At 31.9% G+C, this 15,550-nt stretch overlaps 2 protein-coding genes across 4 annotated transcripts; both read right to left on the bottom strand.

Annotated features, from left to right (window-relative positions):
• Positions 1–94: 94 nt before the first annotated feature.
• Positions 95–5,028, bottom strand: LOC108479762 (protein LAZ1). 2 transcript variants are annotated; one of them, XM_017782536.2, is made up of 8 exons: positions 4,551–4,995; positions 4,405–4,461; positions 3,583–3,691; positions 2,500–2,684; positions 2,322–2,410; positions 1,730–1,991; positions 1,291–1,542; positions 95–922 (listed from the first exon to the last, which is right to left on the bottom strand). In XM_017782536.2, the coding sequence occupies exons 1-8, from the start codon at positions 4,686–4,688 to the stop codon at positions 572–574; spliced, it is 1,443 nt and encodes a 480-aa protein (XP_017638025.1). In that variant the 5' UTR covers positions 4,689–4,995; the 3' UTR covers positions 95–571. The 2 variants fall into 2 exon arrangements, with proteins under 2 accessions (XP_017638025.1, XP_017638026.1); XM_017782537.2 differs by lacking the exon at positions 95–922 and having other exon boundaries at positions 1,376–1,547; positions 4,551–5,028.
• Positions 5,029–7,145: 2,117 nt separating this feature from the next.
• Positions 7,146–9,464, bottom strand: LOC108478523 (lysM domain-containing GPI-anchored protein 2). 2 transcript variants are annotated; one of them, XM_017780985.2, is made up of 4 exons: positions 8,589–9,464; positions 7,866–7,986; positions 7,576–7,769; positions 7,146–7,451 (listed from the first exon to the last, which is right to left on the bottom strand). In XM_017780985.2, the coding sequence occupies exons 1-4, from the start codon at positions 9,229–9,231 to the stop codon at positions 7,360–7,362; spliced, it is 1,050 nt and encodes a 349-aa protein (XP_017636474.1). In that variant the 5' UTR covers positions 9,232–9,464; the 3' UTR covers positions 7,146–7,359. The 2 variants fall into 2 exon arrangements, with proteins under 2 accessions (XP_017636474.1, XP_017636472.1); XM_017780983.2 differs by having other exon boundaries at positions 7,146–7,457; positions 8,589–9,459.
• Positions 9,465–15,550: the final 6,086 nt, after the last annotated feature.

Here is a 15,550-nt window from a genome sequence, read left to right as displayed (position 1 = left end):
GTTTCATGAATAGCTAATTACCAGATAAGGGCTTGATATGGGAATTCAACATTTTCAGCATTCCTGTATTTATAAAATATTGAGAACCACGAAATTAAAACGTACCATGCCTTATTTATTACGTTATCAACATATGAATAAACATTACGTCATTTCATAGCACAAAGCCACATATATGTTCCAAATTACATTAAAGATAAAGCAAAAATGCTTTCAAATGTCGTGCATTTCACATCAAGGATATAAAATGCTATTTATCTGTTCAAAACTTTAGCCGGAAATGATTTATGGACATTAGTCAAGCTTTGATTCTGCCGGAATACCTTAGGCCGGAAAAAAACTTGCCGCGAGGACATCTCTCCCAAACAAAAAAAAGCAATACTTGATTCATTTTATGCAATGGCCATGCCCTGAATAAACTACCCCATTGATGAGAATATTAACAGCAAGAAATTTGAAACAAATCTTCAGCCGCCTCATGCAGAGATAATGTTCAGCAGCATATCTGCCAAAGCAATCACACCAGCCAGCATATCTTGTGTTCATGCAACCACAATTTTTCATTTAAGGTTTAGTCCTTTGTAACCCATCTGCTACCCCTGATCTGATATCCACCATAGCTCTGATCACTGCTGCTTTCTCCTCCGCTTTCCGCACTAGTATATCCCGATCTTCTACGATGTTTCTTTTCCCTTCCAATACCACTATCACTAATGCTCCCATGTAAGAGGGGATCATCTATGCCGCGAATTACCCTTCTAGCTGTTGTTGTAATGCAACTATCATCCTTTGTCTTTCTCCTGTCTTTATCATGCCTCTTGATGTTTTGTGAGATCTTATGCAGTTTCTCATTGAACTTAGTAATCCCCTTCTCAACAGGCTCAACTGCTTGGTTTACAGTAAATTTTACGTCATTAACAATCTGCACAGGGAAAAGAGCAAGATTCAGCAGTAGTAATGTTATATAAAAACAATTTGGTCTCTGAAATATTTGACATTATAGGAACCTAAATGTAAACAAAGCAAAAAAAAAAAAAAAAGAAGGTTTTATGGTCTAGAAAGCCCCCGACAAATATAGTGGGAGAATGTGTACCATACTTTCAGGTTTTCTATTATCAACTTAATCCCTATCCTCCTGAAAAGATGCTATTATGGAGAACCAACAATAAAGGTTCACCCTTGAGGTATTTACAGTATACTGTTATTATTTTGTCGCTAATTGTTAACCACTAATCTCTATGTACAATATGGAATCTAAAATTGCACTATTAGTATAAACATAAGACTTACATATCCACCGCCACCAATAAATACATCCTTCACACTTTCTTTGATGGTCATTCCACTTCGAGCCTCTATATCAGGCTGAGGTAGGCGTAGCTTTATGGGTCGCTCACTGTCCCTAACCTCATCAGGATCAAGAGGGCAATCAACAGATGCATAGTCTCCAAGGACTGATACACTTCCAGGTATGCGATCTCCCATAAGCTCATAAGGTTTGGAAGGGAAAACATATAGGTGAACTACAGAAGCAATGCCCATCTGCGCTGGAGGAATACCATGACATGTCAAACTTTCATACTAGAAAAAGACTTGTAGAATTTACAAGCTTTTTTAATTTAGATTAACTAACAAGCATAATGTTCCAGTTTACATACACAGGTTAATTCTAGCATCCTTATTACATAACTGCAAACCAATATTAAATAAGAGTGTTGAAGACATCTACCTCTATACAAATGATAAAGTCTTGGACACTTGACTTCAACTCCAAGCCTTCAGCAATTTTGCTTCTGAACAGACCAAGAGCATAAAAAAGGGCAATAGCTACACCTTGCCACCAAGTCAAAAACACAATCGATTTAAAAGTCAAAAACTTGGCCAATGGTTTTATGTGTGCCAGTTCATCATTTGTGACAGTATAAAATTGAACTAGACAGTATAAAGCCCATGATTGACTGAAATTGAGAACCACTGCCATATAAGGATACCTGAAAAAAGAGGAAAATTTGACAAGACAATGAGAAATTCATTAAGAAAGCCAATTCACTTTTCACTAATGATTATTCATCACTTTACTGCAACAACAGAGTACCAGAATGTTTCAAACAAACACTTTTGCTCTGCTCACAAGTGAAACAACATCATAAATTCAGGTTTAAGGTGGCTTATTGCTTAGTAGGTGAAGAACTAAAACAGGCATCAATACAATTCACAATCATTCAAAATTACATTGTTCTACCCAGAAAAGGTTTGCCTACAGACAACTCATACAAAATCCACATTATCACCAGCAGCATTCTACATTAATATTATCTTACCCACATCCCCATTTGAATTCTCCTTCACAATATACACCAAAAGCTTCAAGAATTAGTGACAAAAGAGCAGTCAATAACTTGATTATCATCTGCAGACAGAAAATACAACTACATTAAAAAACGAAACAATGAAAGAAACAAAAATAATATTTTATTTCTTCCAGCTAAAAGCCCTTACATATTGGACAATGCCAAACTTGACAACTTGGTAAAACCATTGGCCAAGTTTCCATGGTCTTAGGATATAATTCACGGGAAAGGGGTGTTTAACGGTTCCCTTTTCACAATCGAGTCCCAATAGTGGAGTTTTAGAACTTGCATGTCCTAGTCTCTCCATGAATTCAATAGTCCGCTCTTCCCCACCTTAAAAGCAGAAATTGAAAGAAATATTCCAATAAAATGATTTTCTCAACATGAGCCACAAATGTAAAAGTCGTTCAACTCTGAAAAAGGAAGACTATCATAAAATTAAAGGGAGAAGACAAAAGTAAAATGAAATATTTAACAAATAGCCTCTATGATGGATCTTTGGAAACTCCACAAATGCATGTCTATCACAAGCTTCAATTTCTGAATATTTTGATAGTAATTATTATTAGAATTTTAGGCCCATAGTATGAAATACAAGAAAAAACTAGCCTGTACATCAGGTAGACAGAAGTATTGAACAGTCCAATTCCAATCTTCTTTTGTACCTCTTTCTTTAATGAAATATTTACAGTAAGCTTTTCATTTTATTTCATGTGTCATCGATAGCTCAATGCATGAGATTCTTTGAACAAACAACTTCAAATTAATACCAGTTATTGGCTAGTAACTGGGAAAAAAAGCCTAGAGCCACCATGTAAAATGTTTACTGTTAAGCCTTCAGAGCAAGTCATCATTGCTAAAGGTGAGGGGTACAAATAATCACGACCTAGACCTTGCTTGAGTAAAACAAAAAAAGTAGAGCACATTTTCTTTTAGAATTTAACTAGAGTGACTTGGAGGCATTATGAGTCAGCATGGTTTGTTAGACATCAGAAGATTACATACATTGTTAAACAGTGAGAAATGAAGAAGAAAAGCATTGAAATTCTGTTCAAAGACATGGAAAAAAATATCAGGGTGCCCAAAGTTCAGATTCAAGGTTTTATTAAAAGCAAATAACAAGATGATGCCACCACAGAAACTGTAATCTCAATGAAATAAAAGGCAAAGCTGATACAGAAATAAGAAATAAATCTTTATTAGAACTTCAAGGCTCTAGAAATGGACATACCCAAGCAAGCAACAAGGTATCTTCCAAAGCAATACATGGCAAATGATTCATAGCAATCACGTAGAATCGAACAATAGACACTAATCGATGGATCCACCAATGATACAAACTGTTAACATAATCCATGTTAGCAAGACAAAATATAGCATATTATTGCACTGGATGCATGGTGCAAAGAAAAGCATGTTTAAAGCACCTTGCCCAAACCATACCTAAGACTAAACGGCACAAGAAACTTAAAATAGTAACCTAAGCTTAATACGGATCAAATTTCATCCAAACACAAAATTAAGTAAATTCAACCAACCACACCTTTCAAATCAAGTATGTTAGCAATTCTGCACTGGTGAAGATCATGCCAATGAATTTTACTTAAATGTCTTAATGTACATATCCAGATCAATGAATTTTACATATATAAAAGATGTATATTCAGCAATCTCGAAAATTTACTTCAAATTTTGAAAATAATCGAGCATGATATTTCAATTTCAGGAGTCTTACCTACAGAAATTTAAGCGGCATGAAATTTCCAGAGTTGATCATAAACATTTAGCTAGTGGTTTTACCAAGTACATTCCATAATCACTAAAATACCAACTTCCACCAAACAAATCAAAATTGAATTAGGAACAAAGGACAACAAATTATGAGCATTTTTTAATTCATCAAAACTCAAGATACATGCTGATGATTTTAACATTACATTATTAAACATTAATGCAAAAGACTAAGATGAACTACATAAAACATCTAGCTCTAGCTTCAAAAGATCCCACTAAACTAAGAAAATAAGTGAAAATCCAATGAAAAGAAACTCACTGATTCTACAGAATAGCAAGGAACCATAAGAATAACCCCGATCAAGAACTTCTGCTCCTGCTAGTCCAAGATCACACAAGAAAAAGTCAACAAAAGCAATATAGAATAAGCCAAAAATTAAAATGACTAAGAAAACAAAAGCTTGCCTCAGGATGCTTGTATGAAGAGAGGTGCTGGAAGATAAGATACACTGAAAGCGTAAGTGCAATGACTAAAAACACTCCAGCTATCAAAGTCGCCCAAATAGGAGGCGAATAACCCAATAGATAATCTGTAATCTTCATCAGCTTTTAAACTTTCTTTTACTTTGATGACGATCAGCGTAACTTATTTTCCATTTACAAAAGCCAAGAAGAAAAAGTAGTTAAAAAATCAAAGGGTTGAAAATTTTAAAACCCTAGAAAAAACTTTGACTTTGATCGATAGGTGAGGGGAAGCAGGCACGGACGCTGCACGTGTATCTGCTTTATCCCCTATTGCTGGGCATCTTTCAATCTGGTTCTTCTTGTGGCATATTTTTAGAGGGTTGATGTTGGGTTACTTGCTTGGCTCGAAATTTGAAATAGATTTTTGGCAAAACATTACGCAGTAAAAAAATAGTTGTATTTAAAATATAAATTAGCTTATTCAAGGCTCGGGTTTATAATACATGAAAAATAAATTTATACTAAATATATAATATATCTTTAATCTAAATAAATATTTAAATAATGTTAAGGTAAATATATAAAAAATTTAATAAATAGAAAATATTTAAAATTATTAAATATTAAATTAAAATAATATAAATATTTAAAAAAATAATATGGGTGAGTCTAAAATAAACTTAGGTTAATTTTTTGCAAATATGGTAGACTTGAATAAAATTTTAAACTCATATTTTCAAGTTAAGTCAAGCTTGAAAAATCTTAAAACATGTTAATATCATGTTTAAGCCGATTCGACTCATAAATACATCTACGTGTGTTATGTTTTTTAAGGATACCTATTCAATTTTGCTTATAAAATAGATTTGTTTAATGTATTCAACAAATAGTGAATTATGATGGAAGGAGTTGACTTATCATGCAGCTGGTCATACTTAAAATTTTAGAGTAAATAAAATTTTATAATTCAAAGAAAAATCTAAAAATATGAGCCGGAAAATTAACTGAAAATGTATGATATGTAATAATAAAATAAATGAAAATTTTGGACTTTAACAATTACTTATCTTGATAAAATCACATTTATTTATTAAGTAAACTTTAACTAAAAATAATTATATTTATTTTAGTCATTTTTCTATTTTTAATTATAAATTAATAAAAATTTAATTATTATAAATTTTATTTTATTTCAATTTTAATTAATAATTTTAAGTTAAATATTATAATTATTTAGTAATATAATAAAAATAAAATGTATTCTCCTCAGTTTAAAATTTTTCTAAACTCGTACTTATATATATATATTAATTATGGATTATAAATAAGGTGAAATTTTTTAAAATAAGGATAACAATATAAAATAGAATTTTCATAATTTAAAATTTACATTTATTAAATTGACAACTTAATTTTTCTAAAATTTTAATATTTAATTTTTAATCTAACAAACAATACCTTAATATTTCTTTAAAAAACCCTATTATTATCAAGTGGATGTGATTGAAATTGGTGTAAGAAATTAAAAATATAATTCAATTATAAAATTTCGTAAAAGAAAATAAATTATAAAACCGGCACATTTCAGTATTTTAATTTTAATATGAACAATTAAAATGTTATCCATATTTTTTAGTATTTTCAATTTAAAAATAATTAGTAAATAGAAAATAACTCATTAATTAATGGATGAGTATTTGATATACTTATAGTGTACTTTTTTTTTATTCTACAAGTAGTCTCAAAAAATTAGCATGTGCCTTTTTTTTAAAAAATATTTTACTATATTTCTATAAGACATTTGTCAAATAGTAATTCTACTTTTGACATTTAAAAACTCTATTAATACTGACGGTGTACTAGACCTGCTCATGGGTTGGGTCACTTGCCTATGCCTGAAGACCCGCTTGAAATATAAGAGGTTTGAACAAAAATATGAGGTCTGAAAAATAGACTTAAGTAAAATTTAAGGCTCATTTTTTATACATGTCAAGTTTTGGGTAAAATTTTTTGGCCCAACCCAAATGTATATTGTTATGAAAAAATAATTATATTAAATTACTAACTCAATAACAATTAAATCAATTACCCAAAACCTGAAAAAAGTTTATCCAACTAAATAACCCAACTCAAAATATAAAATTATATTTAATACAATAAAATATTTATTATATTTATGGTAGTGTTTTTTTAATATAAATGCTCTTTAATGTGTTAGAAAAATTTATTTTAGTCTTTTTAATGCATTTAATGTATTATATTTTAAAAAATATTTTTAAATAAAAATTAATTAAAAATTAAATATGAGTAGACTGAGTCAGACTCGAATTTACCTTTCTTAAATTAGATCAGGTTAGACAGAAAATAAACTCGTGTTTTGAGCCGAGCCCATAATTAAAAAATTAAGTTGGATAACTTGCATAGCCAGCATGAACCGATTTACCCTAGCTCGTGATCACCGCTACACCCTCTTAAGTACAGAAAAGCACTAGCAAGGGAAAGGTTGAGAACAACAAATGCATCAAAATTAAAATAAAGCTTCCGAGTATGGACCATTAGAGAAAGTAGCCGGAGATATAAATTGTTTCAGCCATATTTATCAACTAAAAAACTTTAGAATGAACTATTTTTATTTGAAATAGTTTTGAAGCTCTGGAGATGACATTTTCAGTGAGCTTGTGAATGAGTTTATTCACTCAATTCAACAATTTCTGATATCCGTATATCATCAAAAATAAAATTCCTTTACATTGCAATAATCTAATCATGATGTTGATCAACATAGGACTTCAATGGCAGCACTAACATTTCACTGGAATAAATGGAAACCAAGCAAGACCAAGATGAAAAGACAGTCCCAATTCGAATTGATTCTTGAGACATCATTGCTTGGAGGGGATGCTGTTCCTTCAAAACAGAGAAACATTGTGAGTTCTGGGTTCGAGGAGATTAGGCAACACTTGAGAATATAATGGACACTGTCTGCAATTTAAGACACAGGCTTAGAGACTTATATTTTACTTACTTGAACAAGATGAGGAGTCTTGAACAAGGGTTGTCATGATGGTTGAGTTGTTAAAGCCCGCGTAGGAACATGTTGATCGATTGCAACCTGCAGCGGTGCTATTTCCAATAGACAAACCTTCGGCACCTTGGCATTTCATGGATGGGCATGTATCCCACTTGGATGGTTTATTCTGGGATGGTTCACAATGTAATCTGACCAAGACAGCATAGTTATATATAATGAGAAAATTAGCAGATTGAAAGGCCAAAATTCCTGAAATAGTAAGGGGTTTGAAAGTATAAACTTACGTCCAGTTGTTAGCAGCATCACACATGCATTTCACACAACCATTTGCAGTGAAAAGGTATGTGCCATTAGCAACAAGTAAAGGGAAGTCGAAGGAGTCACCGCTTATGGATGAGTTGCAGGCTGTTGAGAAGGATGGACAACATCAAAGATTACGACAATGACACAAGGTTATAAATGAAATATCAGTAATTTTTCACCACCTAGACCTAATGATAAAGCCCAAACACCCTGCACAGGAATGGAATGGAAAATAATACATAATAACACCCAAATCATAGGATTATTTTGGTGGAACAAAACAGAGGAATGGAATCATTCATATGTATGACAAATAACAGCTACCCAACAACTAAAATTGTATTTTTATTATTCCCATTCCAAAAGAATCATCATAGTCAAAGTTATTGCTTGACACAACCATACCACGGAATTAAACATTTGCTAGTGGAAATCAGAAGTGGGAAGGAAAAATAATTCAAGTGGTAGCCATATCATAGTAACATTTGAAAAGAACGGACTGTTCACACTATCGAATCAGTCTTAACCAAGTATAATTGTTATCTTTAATGAATTTAATGAAAAAGATTGACCAGAACTTGCAGGAAAAAAATGGAAGTAACAAGTCCATCTACATATATCAAGAGATTCAAGACCCAAAATACAGTAACTTGCCTAGTTTAACGACAACTTGTAGAGCGGAGGGATAAACAAAAGTTATATACCTTTGAGAGGAACATCAATTGGTTGGTCAGCTTTTAAGTCACTGTCGGCTTTGATCCCATTAATCCTAGCCAAAGTCTCCTCATTAGTTCCAAACTCTTGAGCGATCTCCCCCAAAGAACTCCCTGACTTCACCATATGTGCGTAATGCACCACTTTCTGGCCGTCCACTTCATCGCAGCTACAGGGCAAGGGGATTTTGAGCTTGTCCCCAATCGTTATCAAATTCGCATCCCTAATATTATTGGCTGCTGCAATTTGCGGGTAAAGCAGTAACCGCGAGAACACCTCAGCTGCAATGTGGTAGAGGCCGTCACCTGGTTGAACGGTGTAGATAGGAACACCGCTGGAAGTTCCAGTGTTGTTGTTGCACAAACAATTGATGGGGACTTTGATGACCTGTTGTGCGGGTATGGCATAGCTGCGCGTGGTGTTGAGAGGTAAGTTGTTGGCTCCAAGGAGACTCCTGAGGTTCTTGACGCTAAAAAGGGATTGAATGGCGCCGAGGTTGGTGTTGTTAACAGTGATGTAGCCGACCAATGCATGACATGTACTCGGGTCGCTCGAGCTACAATTGAAGCTTTGAGCTGCGGCGTACTGAATGGTGAGAACTGAGACCAAAACTGGAAGGAGAGCAAAACCCATGTTTCTGGTCTTGGCAAGATATTTCCTTTGACAGTGGGTGGGGTTTTAAATGAGAAATACTGCAGTGGGGTCAGTTAGGCAGGGTTACTTTTCATCCGAGACTTCTAAATCTGAGTTTTTCCTGCACATGGAGCCTTGTTCTACACTTCTACAACAGTGTTTTCAATTTTGAAAAGTCATGGTTCCAATCCCACCATTTTCTTTGTTCGTTTTGAAGTTCAATCCCAACATTATTTGAAGCACTAATGACCAGGAATTCCTCATTAATAATCCAACCATATATCAGTGCTCCAAGGAAACTTTCCAATTGACTTGCGACTTTCGGTAGTTCCATATTTTAAATGAACAAACACGCCAAACACTTTCCTTACTTTTGGTCGTATAGCGGAAAAATATATAACTGGTCATTTTGATTAATAATTTTATATACATATTTCAAGGGTATTAATAATTATATAATAATTATTTAATTAGTGTTACATAAAATAATTCTAAATTTAAAAACAAAAATAATGCTAAAATTCTAATAATTTGTACAATATGATATTCTGTATATTTTATATCAAAGTAAACAATACCATATTGGAGGATTACAATTTTTCTACTGATATTAGTATGTACTAGTACTAGTCTGTCTCGATATACCATTTTAGATTTATCGCTATTTAAAAAAATTGATATATATATATATATATATAAAGTATTTGTTAATATCAAATATTGAGATTAAATAAATCTCAAATATGAAATATTTATAAAAAATAAAGCTTGGATTAGAGCGGTAAAAAATAATTTTAAAATGTTGGTGGCATGTGCTCGAATCTCACCATATGTAAATTTTAAAATATAAAAAAATACCCATCAATTATTTAAATTAAAGCTTCACAACTGCAATCTATCATTAAACAAGCAAAAAATATATCTTATAAATTAAACAATAAGATTTCTATATTATGCATGTAACATTTAATAAATCAAAATAAATAATAAAAAATTTAAATTATTTTTGGTACAAATAAATAGTAAAATATTTTAAAATATTTTTGTACAAATAAAATTTTTAAATATAAATTTAAAATACATTTTAAAATAAATTTATTGGTATCGACCAATACGCCATATTTCAATCGGTATGGGAGAAATCAACTGGTACGCACCGACACTTGGTATAGAGTGTTTCGCTTGGTACATGTGGTAGCGGAACGTTATCAACTACCATACTTTATATCCTTATCTTTAGTATTTTGTTTGATCCTTAAATAAAATGTTGTATACTAGTTCTTGATACATGTTTTTTTTTTGTCACATTTTCATTTTATTTATCTTTTTAATGATTTCATTTTATTTTCATGCGTTTTTAAATAATTGAATTTTAATCGAGTGTCTTCAGACTTAAAATAGGTTTACAGAAGCTTGAGGTTTGGGCTTGAAGTCCATTTTGGAGTTTAAATAAGAAACTGAGAAGCTTGGAGCCCCGACGCAGTAACTTGGCACCCTAGTGTGCAAACAACAGTGCCCCAGCCTCGCTGCGGTGCCCCAGCGCCACCCTTCACGTTCCCTTGCGTCGTTTTTGTTATTCCAACACAAAGTTTCGCGTTTTGGCCGAGTTATAAAGGCATTTTGGTCTTTTGAGAGATTTATAACTTCAAACAAGTTTTTATACCCTAATTTAGGTTAGCCAAACAACATAAATATTATATTTTTAGAGGAAGCTAAGGCTTTTAGGCGAGTTATCTAACTTTCTAACTATTTTTTTATTGCACTCTTTGACTTCTATGACCTTCTAAACTTCTATTCTAGTCAAAGTAATTTTCGAAGTACTCACATTTTTTGATCTCTTGACTTATAAAATAGCAAGAATTTGTTCAAGAATCTAAACAAGGTGAATATAACTATCGATGAAGAGATGAACATATCAAAATCATAACTTGATCCAACGACTGAAAAAGGTAGATTGAAGTTGACTGATTTGGGCTTTTATTTAATGATTCATACTTTTCACATCATTTCATAGAGATCCAAGTTGTCGGCTGAGAAAGGGGCTTCAATTCAATGTTGGGATCAATTGAAGAAAGCCGTGGATGACGGTAACTTGTGGTGGCAACTACTGTTATGAAGGGAAGGAAAAGAAGAGAAACTAGTAGATATTTTATAATTGAAATGGAATCAATGAAAATTTTTATAATTGAATTATAAATGTGATTAGAATTTAATTATGTAAAATTTGAAATTTAGATAAATTTTAAATTTATTAATTTTGATTTTGTGAAATTATATCATGTATCATAATTTTTGATTTTTAATTTCAATTTTAAATTATATTATTTCATGTATATTTATTAATTTTGAATACTTATTTTGTATATTTTAATTTTATCATATTTAAATTGTTAAAGAAATTAGGAGAAATATAACATTGTCAAGTGGCATAAAGATAAACTGTCCATGTGTCACTAAAATAAGTAATTCTATCAATTTTTTAATCTTAGATCTGATAATATATATATATATATATATATATATATATATATATGATGATGATGATGAGGAATATTAATATCTACAGAAGTAGCAAAAATGTTGACTATGATCCACTTGGGTTGGTCCACGGTAGTAGCAGAAAACACTTTACAACATAACTCGTTTTGCAACTAAGTTATTGTACAGCATCTTTCTTATCGAAATATCTTGGATTTTCTTGTACATATTTTTCAGAATTTTTAGCAGTATTTTATTATATTCGACCATGTTGAATTTAAGGCAAGGAATCATCATTGAAAACTTTTATTGTAATTGAGTTCTCTTAATTAAAAGATCAGGTTTATTCTTATAAGATTTATGGTATTTATTTTCTTTTAAATACCTATTCAAATTAGTTTTAAGTACTTTGAAGTTTACGTTAATTGAAGATTTGTCAAGTTGAAATATGTTTATTTAATAGAAGTCTATCTTATTCATTGCGAGTAACATATTTTAGTGCAATTTTTATAAATAAATTGTTCTTTTTATTTAGTTTGTAATTAATGTTTTTAAAATTAGATAGGTGGTCGAATTAGTCAAACCACCAATTTTTAATTCAAAAAGTACCTCACATAGTCCAATAATAAATAAACAATTAAAAAAACATAAAAATTTTAAAATATATTTAAAAATTTGTAAAATCGATTCAACCATTATTATTTTTTATCTCAATTTCTTTTGTATTGATTTCGAGTAAATTCAATTCCTTTATCCAAACTAATATCCTAGCCGATTACCGATCTAACCAGCCTTTCCAATCCGGTTTCCTACAACATTGCTTTTAAGGAAAAAGTATAAAAGTAACAACTTAATGAGAGTCCAAATGCAATTCAACATGCAAATAAATTCCACGAATCCTGGGTAAGTAGTTTTCTATCATGTATTGGGCCTCATATCTGTGATTTTAGAGAATGAATAATGCTGTACAATCATTTATTCTAGGATTGTTTATAAGTTGTTTGTGATGAAATATGTGAAAGCAGCCAGATCTGCATCAAAGTTCAAAAAATGGTATGGAACTCAAACATAAACATATGTATATATGCCATTAGAATTCCCCATTCAAGCACTTGCAATCAAACCCAGAGTTATATGCCTAAAGAGTTAAAAACTGAAAAAGAAGAAAAAGAGAGAAATGGAGAAAAAGAGAAGGGTTAGATTCAGGTCAGGGGTTTGAGATACTCCAACAACTTTTTTATCGATTCTAATAGTTAGGAAGGAGGTAATGGTGAGGAGGAGCACATATAAAAAAATCGAGCCAACCTAATGGCCGATGATGGAGATTCGATATTGGGTAGTCCAAAAGTTGGAGATTTTTTAAGATGTTTTCGAAAGGAAGTCATGGTAGTGGTGAAGGTGTTAGTGGATGAAATGAAGATGTTGGATGGTGGTGGAGGGTTTAGATAGTTAGCAATGGTATGGGTTTATGGGTTTTGGTTATAGACAATGATGGCTTTCAACTTCTTGCTCCTTTTTCAACTGTCAATTCAACTTCCTATACATTAAAAAAAAAAGGAGAAAGTAGGAAAATATTAGGAAAAGCAGAAGAGAATAGAAAAAAAAAAGAATATTTATGTCTTAAATATTCTTTTGTAATTTACCCAAATTTTATGTCTTAAAATTTTATAACTTTTATGTATTCTTTTGAACTTTTATTTTGTTTTTGAATATTTTTGGTATAACCATAAGTGATTTAGTTTATAGTCTAAGTTTAGTTCAGTTCAAATTGAGGTAGTATTTAGGTAAAATCCTTCCAACAATGTAAATATATATTTTAATAAATTTTAGAATTAAGATTAAATTGATAAAATGTGTAAACTTTGAAAGTTATTTTTTTAAATAAGGACCAAATTGATAAAATATGTAAATCTGAGAGCTAAAGTTATCATTATATCAATTAAAAAATATTGCATTATTTTTACTTGAGTAATTTAATGAAGGGTGACAAAAAAATTGATGTGAATAAAGCTCATAATAAAATTGGAAATTTTATAATTAGGTGATCAAACAAAAACATTAATGCGATCAAATGTGTAATTTAGTCTAAATTACAATGTTTTCATATATTTCAACCATTATCATAATATATTTTTGGCATTATCAAGACCAAGCTAAAGTGTTGTAACACTCATACCCGACTTAGAAGTTAAGACCAAGTTTGAAGGCTACATCAATCCATATCAGAATGAACCAACCTTTTAGTACTTGAAATTCAATAGTCAAAAATCATGTAATTAGTTCAATCAAACATAGAAATTCAAACCTTCAAGGCGTAATCCAAAATAACACACAATAGCATAAGTTTATAAGAATAGTAAAATAACTACAGAGAATTGACTGAGCTATTACCACGCTAACCCGCCTAAGTCTGTAGGTTACCTGTATCTAAACAAACAGACTAAATGAGTTTACACTCAGTGTGTAACTTATATTCTCAATTAAATAGTAATATAACAGATGTGATTTTAGTTCGTCTTTAATTAGTCAAATTCTCAGATTCGAATATAGAAACAAACACAGAGTATCTTAGATGCAGATGCAGACGCAGATGCAGAACATATAAGATGTAGATGCAGATTCTTACCCCCTCAAGTACCCTTCCATCCCTACACACCGCGTAGTAACTGTATATTACATTTTAGAATGATTACAACCTAGCTGCCAGATCAGAATGTAAGAGATCTCCAGAATATGGAATGTATGTGGCTTAGCCTCTAGATTTGGCAGATTATTACACTGCCCATACTTCTTTCTTTATATAGTCCCAATCCCAATACAGATTTAACATATATTAGATATAAGGATACAATAATACAATTTTAGATCATACTCATGTAATGCTATCACATTTATTTATCAAATCTCATAACAAATGTATTTACCAAAATAACATATTATTTAGTAAAAGATTGTCAGATAACAATTTCAATGTCTATTACAGATCATACGAACCTTAGGATAGGCCTATGTTTGATTCGAACGATGATTATGGCCTTGGGAAAACATCTTAATTTTTGGCCCACACGTCTATGTGGATTCACACAGCCTAGGTGGTTGGCCTGTGTGGTCCACACGACTAAGCACATACTCGTGTGACTCACAACCCAAAATTTCCCTCACACGGCCTGAACACACGCCTGTGTGACCCTAAATCCAAAACAGTAAGTTACATGGCCTAGACACATGCCCATATCCCTAGCTCGTTTGCCTCCAATTCGAAAATAGTGAGTTACACAGCCTGACACACGACCGTGTGGTATCGATAACCATGTTTTTCAGCTTTTAAAAATCATAGAAATTAGGGTTTTTGTTACACATCTGATACAGATTCAACGTGAAAGCAACATGAGTGATTCCAAAACCTAAAAAAAACAATCAAAGGTTCAATCAATGACTTAAACGAAGCAATTCCTACAAGAACAACAATTATTTATATGGCGTAGTGGATCGTGTAACTGATTGACTTCGAATTTGAGACACACGGATAAGCTACACGGGCGTGTGGTAGGCCGTGTGTGAGATATTAAGGTGTAATGGTCACACGAGATGACATATAGATGTGTGTCCAGATTGTGTGACTCATTATTTATGTATCAATGATACACGGACAGGGGACACGAGCGTGTGCCTGATCGTGTGAGGTATACAGGCAGCACACGGGTGTGTGCCCAGGCTGTGTAACTCACTAACTTGGTGAATAAGGGCACACGAGCAACCACACGGCCGTGTGCCAGACCGTGTAGAGTCACATGACACGTGCATGTATTGGCAATCATCCATACTTTGAAAAGTCAAAGAT

The sequence above is a fragment of the Gossypium arboreum genome, chromosome 12, assembly GCF_025698485.1.
Source record: "Gossypium arboreum isolate Shixiya-1 chromosome 12, ASM2569848v2, whole genome shotgun sequence".
NCBI classification, from domain to species: Eukaryota; Viridiplantae; Streptophyta; class Magnoliopsida; order Malvales; family Malvaceae; genus Gossypium; species Gossypium arboreum.
The sequence above is the reverse complement of the archived record's forward strand: the minus strand, read 5'-3'. Positions and strand labels throughout refer to the sequence as shown.